General features: G+C 54.8%; 1 protein-coding gene and 1 long non-coding RNA gene across 2 annotated transcripts; one reads left to right on the top strand and one right to left on the bottom strand.

Annotated features, from left to right (window-relative positions):
* The first annotated feature begins 193 nt into the window (after positions 1-193).
* LOC115831247 lies at positions 194-1,366 on the top strand. Its single transcript, XR_004026775.1, has 2 exons — positions 194-267; positions 633-1,366. It is a non-coding gene; the product is annotated as an uncharacterized LOC115831247 (long non-coding RNA).
* Positions 1,364-14,730, bottom strand: TBC1D10B (TBC1 domain family member 10B). Its single transcript, XM_003280429.4, has 9 exons — positions 13,493-14,730; positions 9,764-9,863; positions 9,374-9,481; positions 9,169-9,275; positions 3,994-4,108; positions 3,805-3,870; positions 3,439-3,628; positions 2,930-3,084; positions 1,364-2,840 (listed from the first exon to the last, which is right to left on the bottom strand). The coding sequence occupies exons 1-9, from the start codon at positions 14,422-14,424 to the stop codon at positions 2,208-2,210; spliced, it is 2,406 nt and encodes an 801-aa protein (XP_003280477.2). The 5' UTR covers positions 14,425-14,730; the 3' UTR covers positions 1,364-2,207.
* Positions 14,731-15,127: the final 397 nt, after the last annotated feature.

The following is a 15,127-nucleotide window of genomic DNA, read 5'->3' as shown; positions in this document are numbered from 1 at the left end:
GGTCCAGTGGTCAGCCCTCCTAGTCTGAGAGGTGCAGCCTTGCCCTCCCCGAGGGGAAGCCTGGCTCTCCCGATGGCCAGCCTGGAGCCCCTGGACGGCTCTCGGGGCACTTTCTGAACACAGCTCCCTTTAGGACCCAGGGGAAGTAATTTGTCCCACGCCCATACCCTGGGCGAGTTCCTGGTTTCTGAGGTGGGAGAGCCATCACTGGAGAGGTGGCATTGGCACCAGTACCCAGGCCAGAAGCCCCTTGTGCCCTGCTCTCAGGTAGGCCTGGAAAAGGGCAACAGTGCCTCTCTGCAGCATGAAGCCCCCCTTAGCAAATAGGGCCTAGCAACTCCTGCCCAAGTAACGGAATGTGGCCCAAGCAGAAGGGGGAATTGGGGAGGTAGTGGGGGTCAGCCCTTGTGCTGGGACCCCTAGCTCTTGACACTCGGAGGCTGCATCCCCCTAAGCCAAGACTGTGCCCAGGCAGCACCTGCTGGAGCCAGACGAGGATAGCATGAGAGTTCCCCTACTCTTCCCCCAGGCAACTAGATGGGCCACTTCTCTCCCCCTAGGGGTTTCCTCCCATATTGGATCATGATGAAACCGCACAGAAAGTCCGTGCTCAGTTTCTTCCATGGTTACAGAACACAAGCCCCAGACCAGGAAGGTACCTTGCTAAAGAAGGGGACCCGAAACCGCAGCTACCAGCGCCGGTGGTTCATCCTCTGAGGAAACCTCCTCTTCTACCTATAACACTAGACCGACCATGCACCCCTGGGCCTCATCCTGTTAAGAGAACTGCCAGGTGGAGCCACACCTTAAGGCCGCAGAACCCTATGCCTTTACCATCCTGACCCCTGGTGTGGAGGGCACAGGTGGGCGGGCCTACAAGCTGGCTGCAGAAACCCAGGAAGAGCTGGAGACTTGGCTGTGGGCACTGGCTGGCGTGAGCTGGAGGTGGCTGGCTGGGCTGCTGCCCCCGCCCAACCAAGACCCAATACTGGGAGCTGTGCCAGGCAGCTGGCCAAGAGCCCATCTCATCCCCAGAGGACAGTGGCTTTCTAGCCACTGTGAGTACCCCCTCCAGCTTCCAGAAGTTGCATGAGCACTTTGGGAAGGAGATCCGGGTGCTGCAGGTGGTACAGAGAGCTCCAGGCAGCCAGTGACAATGGAGACAGCAGATCCCAGGCAAAGATGGAGTAGGAGCTCAACCAGTGTCTGATGAGTGATTAAGAGATGGATCCAAAGCCAAGAGGTACCTACTTGCCAAGACAGCAGGCTGCTTCAACAGAGACCCAGGTCCTGGCTCTGTCCCTCCCTCCTTCGTCCTTACCCCATCCCCCCCCCTCATCAAATAACAAGGTAGGAGACAGGCCCAGGTACAACAGCAGGTTCTTTTCCGATTCCTCAAAGCGCTGCGTGGGGTGGGGGCAGAGACAGAAGAGAATGTAAACATTGGGTTCCACCCCCTGGAGCTCAAGGGAAGACCCTTACCCAGATAGGGACTAACTGGAGGGTGGAAGGGAACAAGGTGAAAGGTATGGGTCCTGGTGAGACAAAGCAGGGGGGCCTGAGAACACAGAGCAAGGTGGGTTTGGAGGGAGCACAGCAGGGTGCAGGAAGAGAGATGGGGGACATTTCCTATTCCAGTGCATGTCCCCTTAAATAAACTGGGTACAGGAGCATTATAGAAGGAAAACCAAAGGACAGAAGACAAAGCGAGCACCCCCACCCCAGGCCAACCCCATCCTCTGTACATAATTACAACACAGAAAGGTCCAGAAGGAGAGCCCTGGCCAGGAAGGGGGCGAGACAGGGAGGGCTGAAGACAGGGAAAAGGAAGCCAGCTCCACCTCATGGTAAGGGGAGCCATGGAGTGTAAGAATCTGAAACTGCTGACTCCCATCACCAGGAGTCACCCCTGGGATGACAACGGGCCATTCAGGACAGCACCTAGGAGGGGACCCAGAGGGAACTGGGGCAGGAGCGGCAGAGACCCCAGCTGAGGCTCATGGGAGGTGAGAGGCTCCAGACTCATTTGCAGCTGCCCATCTGTCCTGCCCGTGTAGGGATCAGCAGCTGGCGAGGAGATGGGGAACCAAGCCACTTTCCCCAGCGAGGGACAGCCTGACAAGGGGCTAGGGGGTGGCACCTCGGGCCAGGCCTGTTCTTGGCTGAGGGAAAGAGGGGGGCCATGCAGTCCAGCCCCAGGGCAGAGGTCAGAAGTAAGCGTCCTGCCGGGCCTCGGCTGCTGAGGGCCTGTCCCCACCATCTTGGGGGCCTGGGGGCCCATCTGCCTTTCGACGCAGTGAAAGCTTCCGGCCTTGAGCCTTCTTCTCCTGCTTCTGCCGCTCCTTCTCCTGCTTCTCTCGCTCCTTTTCCTGCTTCTCTCGCTCTTTCTCCTGCTTCTGCCGCTCCTTCTCCCGCTCCTTCTCCTGTTTCTGCCGCTCCTTCTCCTGTTTCTGCCGCTCCTTCTCCTGCTTCCGGGTCTCCTTGCTGGAACCCAAGGGGGTGCTATTGCCAGTGGGTGAGGGAAGGGATGGATGCAGTCCCTCAGCAGTGACCACAGGCCCTGGGGCAGGCCCAGCACTGGCTCTGCGGACGGGGGGCGGCGGGGACGGAGCCCCTCCAGCTGCCCGGGAGCCTCGGCTCTTGAGGCCAGGGAGGCTGAGGAGGCTGGAGGAGGGGCCCAGGGGTGGCTGCTGCCGCCGGCGCTCCTCGTGGATGGCCCGGGACCCATGCAGTCGCCGTGAGGGCCGATACTGCAGCTCCCCCCGCGTTTCCCGCCACTTCTTGAGCTGGGCTGCATTCTCCCGCTCAATCAGTGCTTCTGTCACCGGCAGATTGGTCACCTGGACAGAGAGGAAATGCGTACCAGAACGGAGCTGAGGGTGGGAGCGGGCTGAGGCAGGCAGGGGCTGTGTTGAGGGCACAGGCCTACCTCATGCACCAAGAAGTCCTCCTGCATGCACTGCTGGGGCAGGTTACGCAGCTGCTCCATGGTCTCATACATGCCTTGGCAGGAGCGCAGCTTCTCCACTGAGCCCAGCGTGTGGCGCAGCAGGACCAGGGCCACCCGGAAGATGATTTTAACGCCTGCAGGGGTGGAGAGTAGAGAGCATGGGGTGGTCAGACCCAGGATCTCAGCCTGTCCTGATCAGGACAGACTCACAGCCTCCATCCCCATCTACTGCCAATCTCAGATGAGGAAACTGAGGCCCCGTGAAAGGACAAGAGCTGCTATCAGTCTCAGGATCTTGGCAGGGAGAGCAGGCTCTAGGTTGGTGGCAGAACTAAAATCAGGCCTGTTTCTCCAGCCCTCAGCTGCTTATGGTGAAACCTCCACCCAACAAGTACCTTTTGTCCATGGACCACCAGAAATACGACAGAACCCCTGGTAGCCACCATAGAAACCCCAGCCCCGCATGGCCTGGAGGGCCACAGAAGTACCTTCACAGAAAAACATGTCCCAGACACGCAGCACCGACGCCCAGGGCAGGGTGCGGGCGAAGATGCACATGAACCACTCCGTCATGTAGAGCACAGGGTCGATGCGCTGCCGCCGCAGGTGGCGATGTGCCAGGGGGGAGGCCCGGCGCAGGAGCGCAAAAAAGATCTCCCCGTCCAGCTGAATGGCCTCCTGCAGGTGGGACAAGCCATGAGAAGAGGGCCAAGTCAGCTGTGCCCCCATCAGGGGAGAACTGGCCAGCCCTGTGGGCAGAGGCCGGGAAGGCCAGGGTGGGGCAAGGCAGGGACCTCCCTGCAGCCTGGAGGAAATGCCACAGCCCCAGATGCACCCAGCCTCCAGACACTCACCAGCCCTGCACTGTAGTAACCTGGGAGGTACTTGTCGCAGATCTGCACCAGGCACCAAAAGGCTTGCTGAGAAGAGCAAGAACAAGGAGGAGGGGTGGGGCCTGAGAAGCAGAGAGCAGGGAGCTCCCCCATCACCACTGTAGGCTGAGATCCCCCCTGCCCCTCCCGGCCCAGGACCAGGGCGCTGACCTCCGCAGGCATGTGCATGAGCAGGACCGCGGCCACAGGGGCCTGGGCCTGGCAGTAACCCTCGTCAGGCCGGTAGATGGTGTAGGCCTTCAGGATTCGGTACAGGTCCTGTTGCCTGTGGGGGTTGGGGAAGACTGTGAGGGCAGTCACAGGGGCTGAGAGCTCTGTCCCCAAACCCAGTTCCAGATTCGTCCCAGAGCTTTACCACCAGGCTCCTCCATCCATCTGCCCAGTCCTGCTGAGTGAGCTTCAGCTAAAGGCTCAGCCCACAGCAGAGCACTCCAGGCCCCAGGGCTCCGCCTTTGGCTACATATTCCACATGCTCCAGGCCATCCCAGCACAGGCTGCACCCTCGCCCTCCTTCCTCTGCCACATCCCAGAAACCTTCCAGGTCATTTTCTCCAGGAAGGTTTCCACAGCCGCAGCATCAGCCCTCCTCTAGCACTAAATGTCTTTGTCACCCCAAAGCAGGAGCTCCTCAGGGCAGGGCCTGCCTTATCAGTCTCACTGGATTTCATGGTTCTTGGGGAAAGTTTGCAAGCCAGCTGTGCCTCAGCCCTTTCTTTTGTCTCTGCATCCAAAAGAATAAAATCTGTACCCTAGACCTGCTCCTCTTGAGGGTGCCCCACTGCCATGTCCAGGACTTCTATTCGCTCAGCCCCACATCAGAAAAGAGCCCCTTCCTCCAAGCCTAAGCAGCGCTGCACCCTGAACTCCATTCCTGCCTGCTCCTCTCCACCTCCACAGCCATTCGCAGCTCAGACCTCCATTTCTTGCCCATAAAAAATGACCTCCCAGATCCTCTCCCTGCCTCCAGTCTGACACATCCTCCTCCTGACCACTTCCCAGAATAGCTTTTCCCAAAACTCCAGGCATTCAAGTGTGATCTTCATCTGTATTTTATCTGCATACCACCCTACTATTATTTACTTGACATTTTTTCTCCACTTTGCAAAACCATCCATGAAATGACAGGTTTGATATGGTTATTTTACCTAATGCATATTAAAATAAATATGTAACTTCCACAAGCACCCACGCCCGTCACCCACCTGCCTGATTCCGTGTCCCTGCCTTCTCCCTGTTGCTATGGGTGAAGAGTGTGATCCTGGCAAGCACTTCCTTTCCACTTGGGCCCAGGATCCCATCCCCTCTCGCGTGTACAGGCCACCACTCCAACAACCCTCCCCTTCCTCCTGCACTATCAATTTCTCTCTCCACCATTCCCACAGGCATACCCACATGCTGTTATTTGAGTTTCAAAAAAAAAAAAAAGTCTCTTCACCAGGCGCAGTAGCTCACGCCTATAATCCTAGCACTTTGGGAGGCCAAGGTGGGCGGATCACCTGAGGTCAGGAGTTCGAGACCAGCCTGGCCAACATGGCAAAACCCCGTCTCTACTAAAAATACAAAAATTAGCCAGGTGTGGTGGTGGGCACCTGTGATCCCAGGTACTTGGGAGGCTGAGGTGGAGAAACACTCGAATCTGGGAATCTGGGAGGCAGAGGTTGCAGTGAGCCAAGATCACACCACTGCACTCTAGCCTGGGCGACAGTCCAGCTCTGTCTCAAAAAAAAAAAAAAGGTCTCTTTACTCCTCTCTTCCCTCCAAATACCACACTGTTTCTTTCCTTACCTATAGACTCACTGCCTTCAATTTCTTTCCTCCCATTCTCCAGTCAGGGTTTCACCCACTGCTCCACACAAAACTGTTTTTGTTTGAGACGGAGTTTCACTCTCATTGCCCAGGCTGGAGTGCAATGGTGCGATCTCGGCCCACCGCAACCTCTGTCTCCCAGGTTCACGCAATTCTCCTGCCTCAGCCTCCCGACCATGCCCAGTTAATTTTGTATTTTTAGTAGAGACGGGGTTTCTCCATGTTGGTCAGGCTGGTCTCGAACTCCTGACCTCAGGTGATCCACCTGCCTCAGCCTCCCAAAGTGCTGGGATTACAGGCGTGAGCCACCGCGCCCAGCCACAAAACTTTTTTTTTTTCCCTTTGAGATGGAGTTTCGCTCTTGTTGCCCAGGCTGGAGTGCAATGGCACGATCTCGGCTCACTGAAACCTCTGCCTCAGCCTCCCGAGTAACTGGGATTACAGGCACCTGCCACCACACCAAGCTAATTTTTTTCTTTTTTTTGAGACAGAATCTCCTCTGTCACCCAAGCTGGACTGCAGTGGCACGATTTCGGCTCACTGCAAGCTCTGCCTCCCAGGTTCACGCCATTCTCCTGCCTCAGCCTCCCAAGTAGCTGGGACTATAGGCGCCGCGCCACCATGCCTGGCTAATTTTTTGTATTTTTTTAGTAGAGACGGGGGTTTCACCGTGTTAGCCAGGATGGTCTCGAACTCCTGACCTCATGATCTGCCCGCCTCAGCCTCCCAAAGTGCTGGGATTACAGGCGTGAGCCACCACGCCTGGCCTTTTAAAAATATTTTTGGTAGAGATGGGGTTTCACCATGTTGGCCAGGCTGGTCTTGAACTCCTAACCTCAGATGATCTGTCCGCCTTGGCCTCCCGAAGTGCTGGGATTATAGGCATGAGCCACTGCGCCTGGCCACAAAACTGTTTTTAACATGGTCACTAATGACTTCTCCAGTGTTTAATCCAGAGGTCAATTTTCAGGCTGGACTTTATTGGACCCTTCAGCAGCATTTCACACAGCTGATGCTTGAAACCTCGCTTCACTTTGCTCCCAGTCACATGCTCCTGGTCCTCCTCCTACCTCTAGCTTCTCATTCCTGTCTCCTTTACCAGCTCTTTCTCATCTTCCCATTCTCAAACTATTGGAGCTGCAGGGCTCGATTGTCGGACATTTCGCATCAATTCCTTTTGTATCTACATTTGTTGCCTTTGTGACTTCATCCAGTCTCGTGGGTAAGATTTAGTCCCTCTATAAGTTGACGACTCTTAATTTCCAATTTATCTCCAGTTTAAACGTCTGCCCTGAAATCCAGGTTTATGTATACTGTACACTGAACTTACATCTCCATCTAGAAGTCCAATAAGCATTTTAAACTTAATGTTCCCTGCCGGGCATGGAGACTCATACATGTAATCCCAGCACTTTGGGAGGCCGAGGTGAGCAGGTCACTTGAGGTCAGGAGTTCAAGACCAGCCTGGCCAACATGGCAAAACCCGTCTCTACTAAAAATACAAAACTTAGCTGGGCATGGTAGCGGGCGCCTGTAATTCCAGCTACTCAGGAGGCTGAGGCAGGAGAATTGCTTGAACCCACGAGGCGGAGGTTGCAGTGACCCGAGGTGGTGCCACTGCATTCCAGTCTGGGCGACAGAGCGAGACTCTGCCTCAAAAAATAAAAATAAAAAATAAACGTTCCAAAACTGAGCTCCTGATATGCCCCCCACAGCTACCTTTAGCCCATCTGTATTAGTAAACAGCAACTCCATTCTTCTCATTTCTCAGGCCAAAAACCCTACTCCCCTCTCTCCTCTCACACTGCATGTCTAATCCATTGGCAAATCCCTTTGACTCAACCTTCAAAATATATCCAGAATCCAACCACTTCTCCCCATACTCCCGCTGCTACCATGCTGGTCTAGCTCTTACCCCTTTCCTGGATTACAGGAAGTCTCCTAACTGGTCCATTTCTGTCCTTGTCTCCCTATAGTCTGTTCTCAGCATGGTAGCCAGAATGACCCTTTTAAAACATAAGCAGGATCAAGTCATTTGTAACCCCATCCCCACTCACATTCTCTATTTCCCTCTTGCTTTAAACTCCTCTTTAGGCCCAGGCACAGTGGCTCACGCCTGTAATCCCAGGACTTAAGGAGGCTGAGGCGGGCGGATCACTTGAGCCCAGGAGTTCAAGACCAGCTTGGGCAACATGATGAAAACCCATCTCTATCAAAAAAACAAATAAAAGTAAAAATAAAAATAACCTCCTCTTTAATGCTTACCATCATTTCACATACAACATACTTTCCTTTCCCTGATTTATTGTTTGTCCCTACTAAAATATAAACACCATGAGAGGATTTTTTGGTTTTTTGTTCACTGCAATCATTTGTGACTAGACCGTGCCTGGCAGATAACAGATGCTCAATAAATATTTGCTAAAGGATGAATTATTGATTAAAAAAATTGTCCGGCGGACCGTGGTGGCTCACGCCTATAATCCTAGCACTTTGGGAGGCCAAGGCAGGTGGATCACCTAAGGGCAGGAGTTCGAGACCAGCCTGGCCAACACGGTGAAACCCTGTCTCTACTAATAATACAAAAATTAGCTGGGTGTGGTGGTGCGCACCTGTAATCCCAGCTACTTGGGAGGCTGAGGCAGGAGAATCACCTGAATCCAGGAGGCAGAGGTTGCAGTGAGCCAAGATCATGCCACTGTACTCCTACCTTGGCGACAAGAGCAAAACTCCATCTCAAAAAAAAAAAAAAAAAAAAAAGAATAAAAAATCCATCTGGCCAGGCACAGTGGCTCACGCCTGTAATCCCAGCATTTTGGGAGGCCGAGGCAAGCAGATCACTTGAGTTCGGGAGTTCAAGACCAGTCTGGCCAACATGGTGAAACCCCGTCTCTGCTAAAAACACAAAAATGAGCCGGGCACGATGGTGTGCACCTATAATCCCAGCTACTCAGGAGGCTGAGGCATGAGAATTGCTTGAACCTGGGAGGCAGAGGTTGCAGTGGGCTGAGATCACACCACTGCATTCCAGCCTGGGCAACAAACGGAGCCTCCATCTCAAAAAACAAAACAAAAAAAAGTCCATCAGAGAACTCCCTAAGATGATCATCTTGTATACTACTAGGGAACAGTATATACTGACATCTGGAGGAAGCTTGGTCTATAGAACAAAATTCCAAATGCTTTGGCATAGCATTTAAGGGTCCCTGGTGATCTTTCCCATAACGCCCAGGCAGGAAAACCCTGCCCCACTGCTGTAGTTCCCACCCCTCCAAAACCCAGCCCAAATGCAAGCTCTTCAAAGGAGCCTGGGATGTGCCCCCACACACAACCCGAGTCAAGTCTCCTTCCCAGGACAGTTCCTTTGACATGGCTTGACACTTAGTCCATTACAGATCGCTCTTCTACAAGTCCTGAAGGGCAAAAACCACTTTCAACTCAGTCTTGTATCCACCTAGATAAAAGGTGGATCCTCCAGCCAATGTTTGCTGACTGATCCCCATGGTCCGGCCACCTTACCCATGCCCCCCTCGAGCAGCAAACATCTCGTGGAAAGGGAACTGGCGGTGCAGGTCCTTCTCAATCACATCCAGCCACTTGGGGTCCCCAGGAGCCCGTTCCAGCTCCTGCAGTGGGACAGTGGGGATTACCTCAGCATCTGGAGGAACTGATACCCCTTGCACAGACAGGGCCACATGTCCCCACACCTTGGAGCTGCACGCACCTCAAACTTTCCTGGGTTCTGCTCCAGAAGTTCCTTGCTATTAGACAGGTACTGCCAGGCCTTGGCTCTGAGAGAGGAGGGGATCCCCTTCCGGCAGCGCAGCTTCACCTAAGGCAAAGTGGCAGGAGGAGGACAGCTTCAAGGGCCGGCACAGCCTCCAAGCTTTCCCCAGCAGTCCACAAACTCCCTGGATACTCCCCCCACATCCCATAGGCTTGATTCCACTGGACCTGGCCTGGACTTCTATTTTTAAAGCCATTCCCCCGCCAGGGCCCATCTATCCCCAGTGTGGTCCAGAGGGCAGATATTATCGGCTTCCTGGGCTTCCCTGGAGCACATGCTGCCCCTCCCAACTTGTGCATTGCCCTGCCCACCATTCAGCCCTCAAACCTTCTGGAATCGCCGTGACAGCCACTTATCCCAGTTACTGAACATGTCCAGCCATTTGAGCTCCCGCTGCCGAGCCACGTCCACAGGAATGGAGCTCTCTCTGCAGGGTTGGGGGGAGCACGGAAGGGGTCAGTAGCAATAGTGTAAAACCTGCATTGCAGGGGGAACTGAGGCAAGCCACCTCCCCAAGCTCAAACAAGAAACTGGATAGTCTGTGAGCTACCAAACATCAGGATGTCTGGCCACTTGGGCATCCCAAGGCACACTGAAAGGGCTTCCTTCCCTAATGCATCTCTATTCAGAAGTCATATTTAAATCTCACTTCTGACACATCCAAATCTGGGGAGAGAGTATGGAGTATTTTAAAGCCACATTTTGCATTAGATCTGGATCCATTTATATAAATGGGTCTATAAAATAGCTTTACCATTTATTCATTGTGTGACCTTGGGCAAATCACTTAATTTTGCTAAGCCCAATTTCCTCATCTGTAAGGTGGCGAAAGTAACAATATTTACCCGAAGGGGTCTGTTGAGAGTTTATACGAAATAACACACAGCGAAGTGCCCATTAAGTAATACCTTACTATCCATAAAATAAAATATCCTAGAGGGCCAGGCCTGTAATCCCAGCACTTTGGGAAGCAGAGGCAGGAGGATCACTTGAGGCCAGGAGTTCAAGGCCAGCCTGGGCAACATAACGAGATTCTGTCTCTACAAAAAATAAAAATAAAATAATAAAATAGGCCGGGCATGGTGGCTCCCGCCTGTAATCCCAGCACTTTGGGAGGCCGAGGCAGGCGGATGACTTGAGGTCAGGAGTTTGAGACCAGCCTGGACAACATGGTAAAACCCTGTCTCTACTATAAATACAAAAATTAGCCAGGCATGGTGGCACGTGCTTGAAATCCCAGCTATTCGCAAAGCTGAGGCATGAGAATCGCTTGAACCCGGGAGGCGGAGGGTGCAGTGAGTCGAGATTGTGCCACTGCACTCCAGCCTGGATGACAGAGCGAGACTCCATCTCAAAAAATAATAATAATAAAATAAAATACAGAACAAATGTACTTCTGTCTCTTTAGACGCAACCATCTGAGTTTTGTCCTATCAAACGTTTGCGATCCCTTGGGTCACCTGCAATTTACTCTACCTCCTCCTCCCTGAAATCACCCCAGGCAAATAAAGGACTCGCTGCCCTATTTACTCACTGTTCTGTCAGAGGTTCATACTCATGGTGCCCCCATCATTCTTCAAACAGTTACTTGTAGGAGCCAGTACTAGGAGGTGAGTGGAACAGAAGAAAGCTCGGGTCTTAAGAATCAAACCCACCTAAGTTCAAATTTCAGTTCTGTCTCTGAGACAATGGGGAGCCTTGGCAAGGGATGACCTGAGTCCCTTACTCAATTATAAAAAGACACCACCGGGCCGGGCATGGTGGCTCATGCCTGTAATCCCAGCACTTTGGGAGGCCCAGGTGTCAGAAGTGAGAAGCGGATCACCTGAGGTCGAGAGTTCAAGACCAGCCTGGCCAACATGGTGAAACCCTGTCTCTGCTAAAAATACAAACTCAGCCAGGTGTGGTGGCACATGCCTTCAATCCCAGATACTCAGGAGGCTGAGGCAGGAGAATCGCTTGAACCTGGGAGGCGGAGGTTGCAGTAAGCCAAGATCGCACTATTGCACTCCAGCCTGGGCAACAAGAGCAAAACTCCGTCTCAAAAAAAAAAAAAAAAAAAAACCACCACCACCACCTACATCACAAAGTTATGAGAAGACTATTGAGAAACTGCATATAAACAACTGTTAAATAGAAGGGACTCATTAAATGTTAGTTACCTTTGTTCTAGAAGCGTCTTAAACAGAGAGACTATCTCTCATTAATTTCTATCATAAGTCAGTTACAAACTCTACCAAGGGCTGGGAAGAGTAAGATACATTCTGGCCCTCAAGAAGATTATGGCCTAAGAGGAGCGATAACTGTAATACAGTATGGGAAATGCAATGACAAAGATGCACCAAAGACACATCTAATTTGAGTGGGGGTAGTGGGTATCAGGGAAGGCTTCCTGGAGGAGGAGACATCTGAGGTAAGCCATGAAGAAATGAGTAGAACTTGGCAGGCAAAGAAAGGGGAGAAAAGCCCTCCTGGCAGGTGCACAGCCTGAATATGAAGGGGAAAGGACTACAACTAGTTCAGCAGGACCACAGCGCAAAGCACCCGGTGAGGAGTGGTGGCAAAGGTGACCAGAAAGGCTGTGTGCAGGCCAAAGAGCCTGAACTTCATCCTGTGGACAGCAGCGAGCCGCTGAACGCTGCGAAAGTAACGTGGATTACAGTCAGTCTTGCCCAAGAGGTAGAGTTCTCTGGCATGGAAGCTGATCTTAGAGGGACAAAGCTACAAAGCAGAGAAACAGCACCCGGCACAGCGCCTGGCACACAAGAGGGACTCCCCCAAACTGAATTCAGTCTGAGTTCCACAGGACAGCCTGCTATTGAGGAGAGAGCCACTGGTCACACAGATCCAGATTATTTGAGGGGGACAATTCACTCAACTGCATTAATTGTTTCTTCATCTACAAACCGAGTCCTCGTGCCTAGAAAGCACCAGGGTCAAACCTCAGTTGCTTTCCCGTGTAAGACCCTGAATGTTGGTACCCAATCAAAGGCTTTCTGATTTTGGTTGGCTCATGAACCCTCCTGGAAAACTCTTCCACAGGGCTTTCCCCCATCCCTGCACACATAGCCAAGACTAAATCAATCCTACTTACTCTCCAGGATTCAGAGCAGGTTCAGCTGACTCCCTGCTCTAGGTGCGCTCAGGAAACCCTCTGGGGATCTCTATGCTAAACCCGAGGTCTTCTACTGAAACCAACTGTTTAAGTACTTGTTTTTCTCTCCAGATGATTGGCTCCTTGAAAGGACTATTTTATCCTTAGCACCTGGGACCTGACACCTGGGGGCCCAGGCGATGCTGTAGGCTGACTGGCCCAGCAGGTCAAAGGGGCACAGGAACAACGGGCAGGATCCAGAGAGGGGGAAGGAAGAAGTCAGAGGCAATCACCCCCTACCTCGGGAGTGACTCAGGCCCCGGAGAGAACTGGGAAAGAGTCAGCCCGGCTGGGGAGATGAGGAAATGGGGAAGAGGCCTCTCCCACCCCATTTACTTCAGTGCAGAAACGAGACTGCCGTTTCACAGCGGGGTCCTGACTGCACGGTCTCCCATCAGCCAGACTTCCCCACCTCTCTATTCCATCCCTGGAACCTAGGGCTATGGGGGAAGGGAGGTGCCTGCACCCCTCCCAGGCTATCCACCCCTAAGGGACCAAGGGTCTCTACCAGAACCCTCGCCCAACCAACCCTCCAGAATATCCGGCATGTAGCTGGAGTTCCCCATCAAAGAGCTGGGATGACCTCAGGTATCATCTCATTCAATCCACTTTATAGAGGAAGAAACTGAGGCACGGAAATGGGGAAGCCACTAGCTCAAGGGCACACAACCCATCAAAGACAAGGCTTAAACCCAGACCTCTTGACCCCTGGTCTGAAACTCCACTAACATGCCAATGTCACAGGCACCTCAGGATGCTCAAGACACGGCAGCTCGCGCTGATCACCCCATGGATCCTCAGAGGAGGCTGGGCTGCCAGAGTCTGGGCAAAGTGTATCGTTTCGCCCTCCCCCAACCTCTGCTTCCCCGAGGCAGTCCCGCTGGGTGCCCACTGGTACTCACAGGCTGCCCGAGTACTGGCTGCCCCCAAGGAAGCCATACTTGTCCGTCTTGCGCAGGGCCAGCCCGTTTATCTCTGAGTCTGAGCCCATGGAGCTCACATCATCTGCCAAGGACTCCAAGGTCCCAGACATGAGGCTCACGGAGTCCAAGTAACTCAGCGTGTCCGGGGCCTGCCCTCGAGGCCCAGAGATGCCAGGTCCCAGGCTGGACGTGGAGCCCAGGTCTTGAGAGTTTTCAGCAGGTTCCGGAGCTGGGGTCACGGTCACGACAGCTACCGGAGCCTCACAAGTCCCAGAGGGGCCTGTGCCAGGGCCTGAGGGGTCCTCAGGAGCCTGTCCTGCTGATGCTGACGTTGCTGCGGCAGCTCCATGCCCACCTGTCACTTGTCCTGATGCACTCTGTGCAGTCACTCCTGAGGCCACTGTGGTTCCCGGCTTGGGGGCAAGCGGGGGTTTGGCGGTCAGGGCCCCAGGAGCCGTTCTGGAAGGGGTCCTGGTAGGGGTCCCTGGTCCTGGGGCGGGTGAGGGTCGAGCCTCCTCTGTCTTCGGAGAGTCTGCCCCTGCGGCCAGAGCCCTCGACGTCTCAACTCCAGCCACCGCCGCGGGCTCTGGGGGTTCCGGGCCGGAGGGGACCTGCGGCTTTGGGGCTTCGGGCGAGGCCTCCAGGGTCAGCACCACCACCGTGCTGCCCGTGACAGCCGGGGCTGGGGCCGGAGCCGGAGCAGAGGTCTGGGCCGACCCCGGGACCCAGGCGGGCCGCGCCTCCCCGGGGGCCACCAGGGTGACGGGGGCCGAAGTGGCCGTAGTCACTGGAGGTCCCGGAGCCACCACCACTACGGGCCCGGCCCGGGAACCTCGGGGCGGCGGCGAGGGGGCCGCGGGGGCGCCATGACGGCGCGGCGGGGCCACCAGGGGCGCCGGGCCCGTCTCCATGGCCGCGGGCCGCCCCTCACATCCCCCCGCCGGGGAGGCCGCAGAAGGCGCCGCCCCTCGGGCCTCCCGGCGAGGCCAGCCGAGAAAGGGGAGAGGGCGAAGGGCGCGGCTCGGCGCGCGCCGGGGGCGGGGCGGCCGCTGGGCGCGCAGAGGCGGGGCAGGGGTCGGGGGGTGCCGCGCGCCGGGGTCTCTCTCGTACCCTCTCACCCCCGTCGCGCGCTCTCGCCACCGCCCCCTCCCTCCCGCTTGGGGCGAGCCGCCGACCTCGCGCCTGCGCACACGCCGCAGAGCCGGCTCCGCGGCTAGCGTCTCGGCGTTCCACGCCTGCGCGCGGACTGGCCCATCGCGCTCCTTTTTTCTCCCGCCTAGTCAGAGGATTTGGACGAATAGTGGGAGAGAGAGACCTGGGCTTCTGCCAATCGTTGGAATCGTGGGCGAGGCTCGAGGCGAAAAGGGGGTGGGTCATCATCTGGAAAGAGGAAACGGAGAAGGCGTAGGGCTGTAAGACCAGTCAGAGGACGAGGAAAGGCAGGGGGAGGTGGGACGAAAGGAATAACCAATAGAAACGCAGTTGCCTGAACCTCCTGGCCAATGAATATGACTGAAGAGTGAATGACCGCGGAAGGGCGGAGGAGGAGGCAAGGGCTGTGCGAGTAAGAAGTGGGGCCTGGAGGCTTCTTGACCAATAGGAACGGTAAAAAGG

Source organism: Nomascus leucogenys, chromosome 2 (genome assembly GCF_006542625.1).
Source record: "Nomascus leucogenys isolate Asia chromosome 2, Asia_NLE_v1, whole genome shotgun sequence".
NCBI lineage: Eukaryota > Metazoa > Chordata > Mammalia > Primates > Hylobatidae > Nomascus > Nomascus leucogenys.
The sequence above is the reverse complement of the archived record's forward strand: the minus strand, read 5'-3'. Positions and strand labels throughout refer to the sequence as shown.

What these genes read in the sequence shown, in the direction of transcription:
- TBC1D10B (XM_003280429.4), bottom strand. Translation starts at nt 14,424, where the DNA reads ATGGAGACGGGCCCGGCGCCCCTGGTGGCCCCGCCGCGCCGTCATGGC. An exon ending in GCTGCTCGAGGGGGGCATGG is followed by an intron (nt 4,109 to 9,168) that starts GTAAGGTGGCCG and finishes CAACCCCCACAG; the next exon opens with GCAACAGGACCTGTACCGAA. An exon ending in TCATGCACATGCCTGCGGAG is followed by an intron (nt 3,871 to 3,993) that starts GTCAGCGCCCTG and finishes TGCTCTTCTCAG; the next exon opens with CAAGCCTTTTGGTGCCTGGT.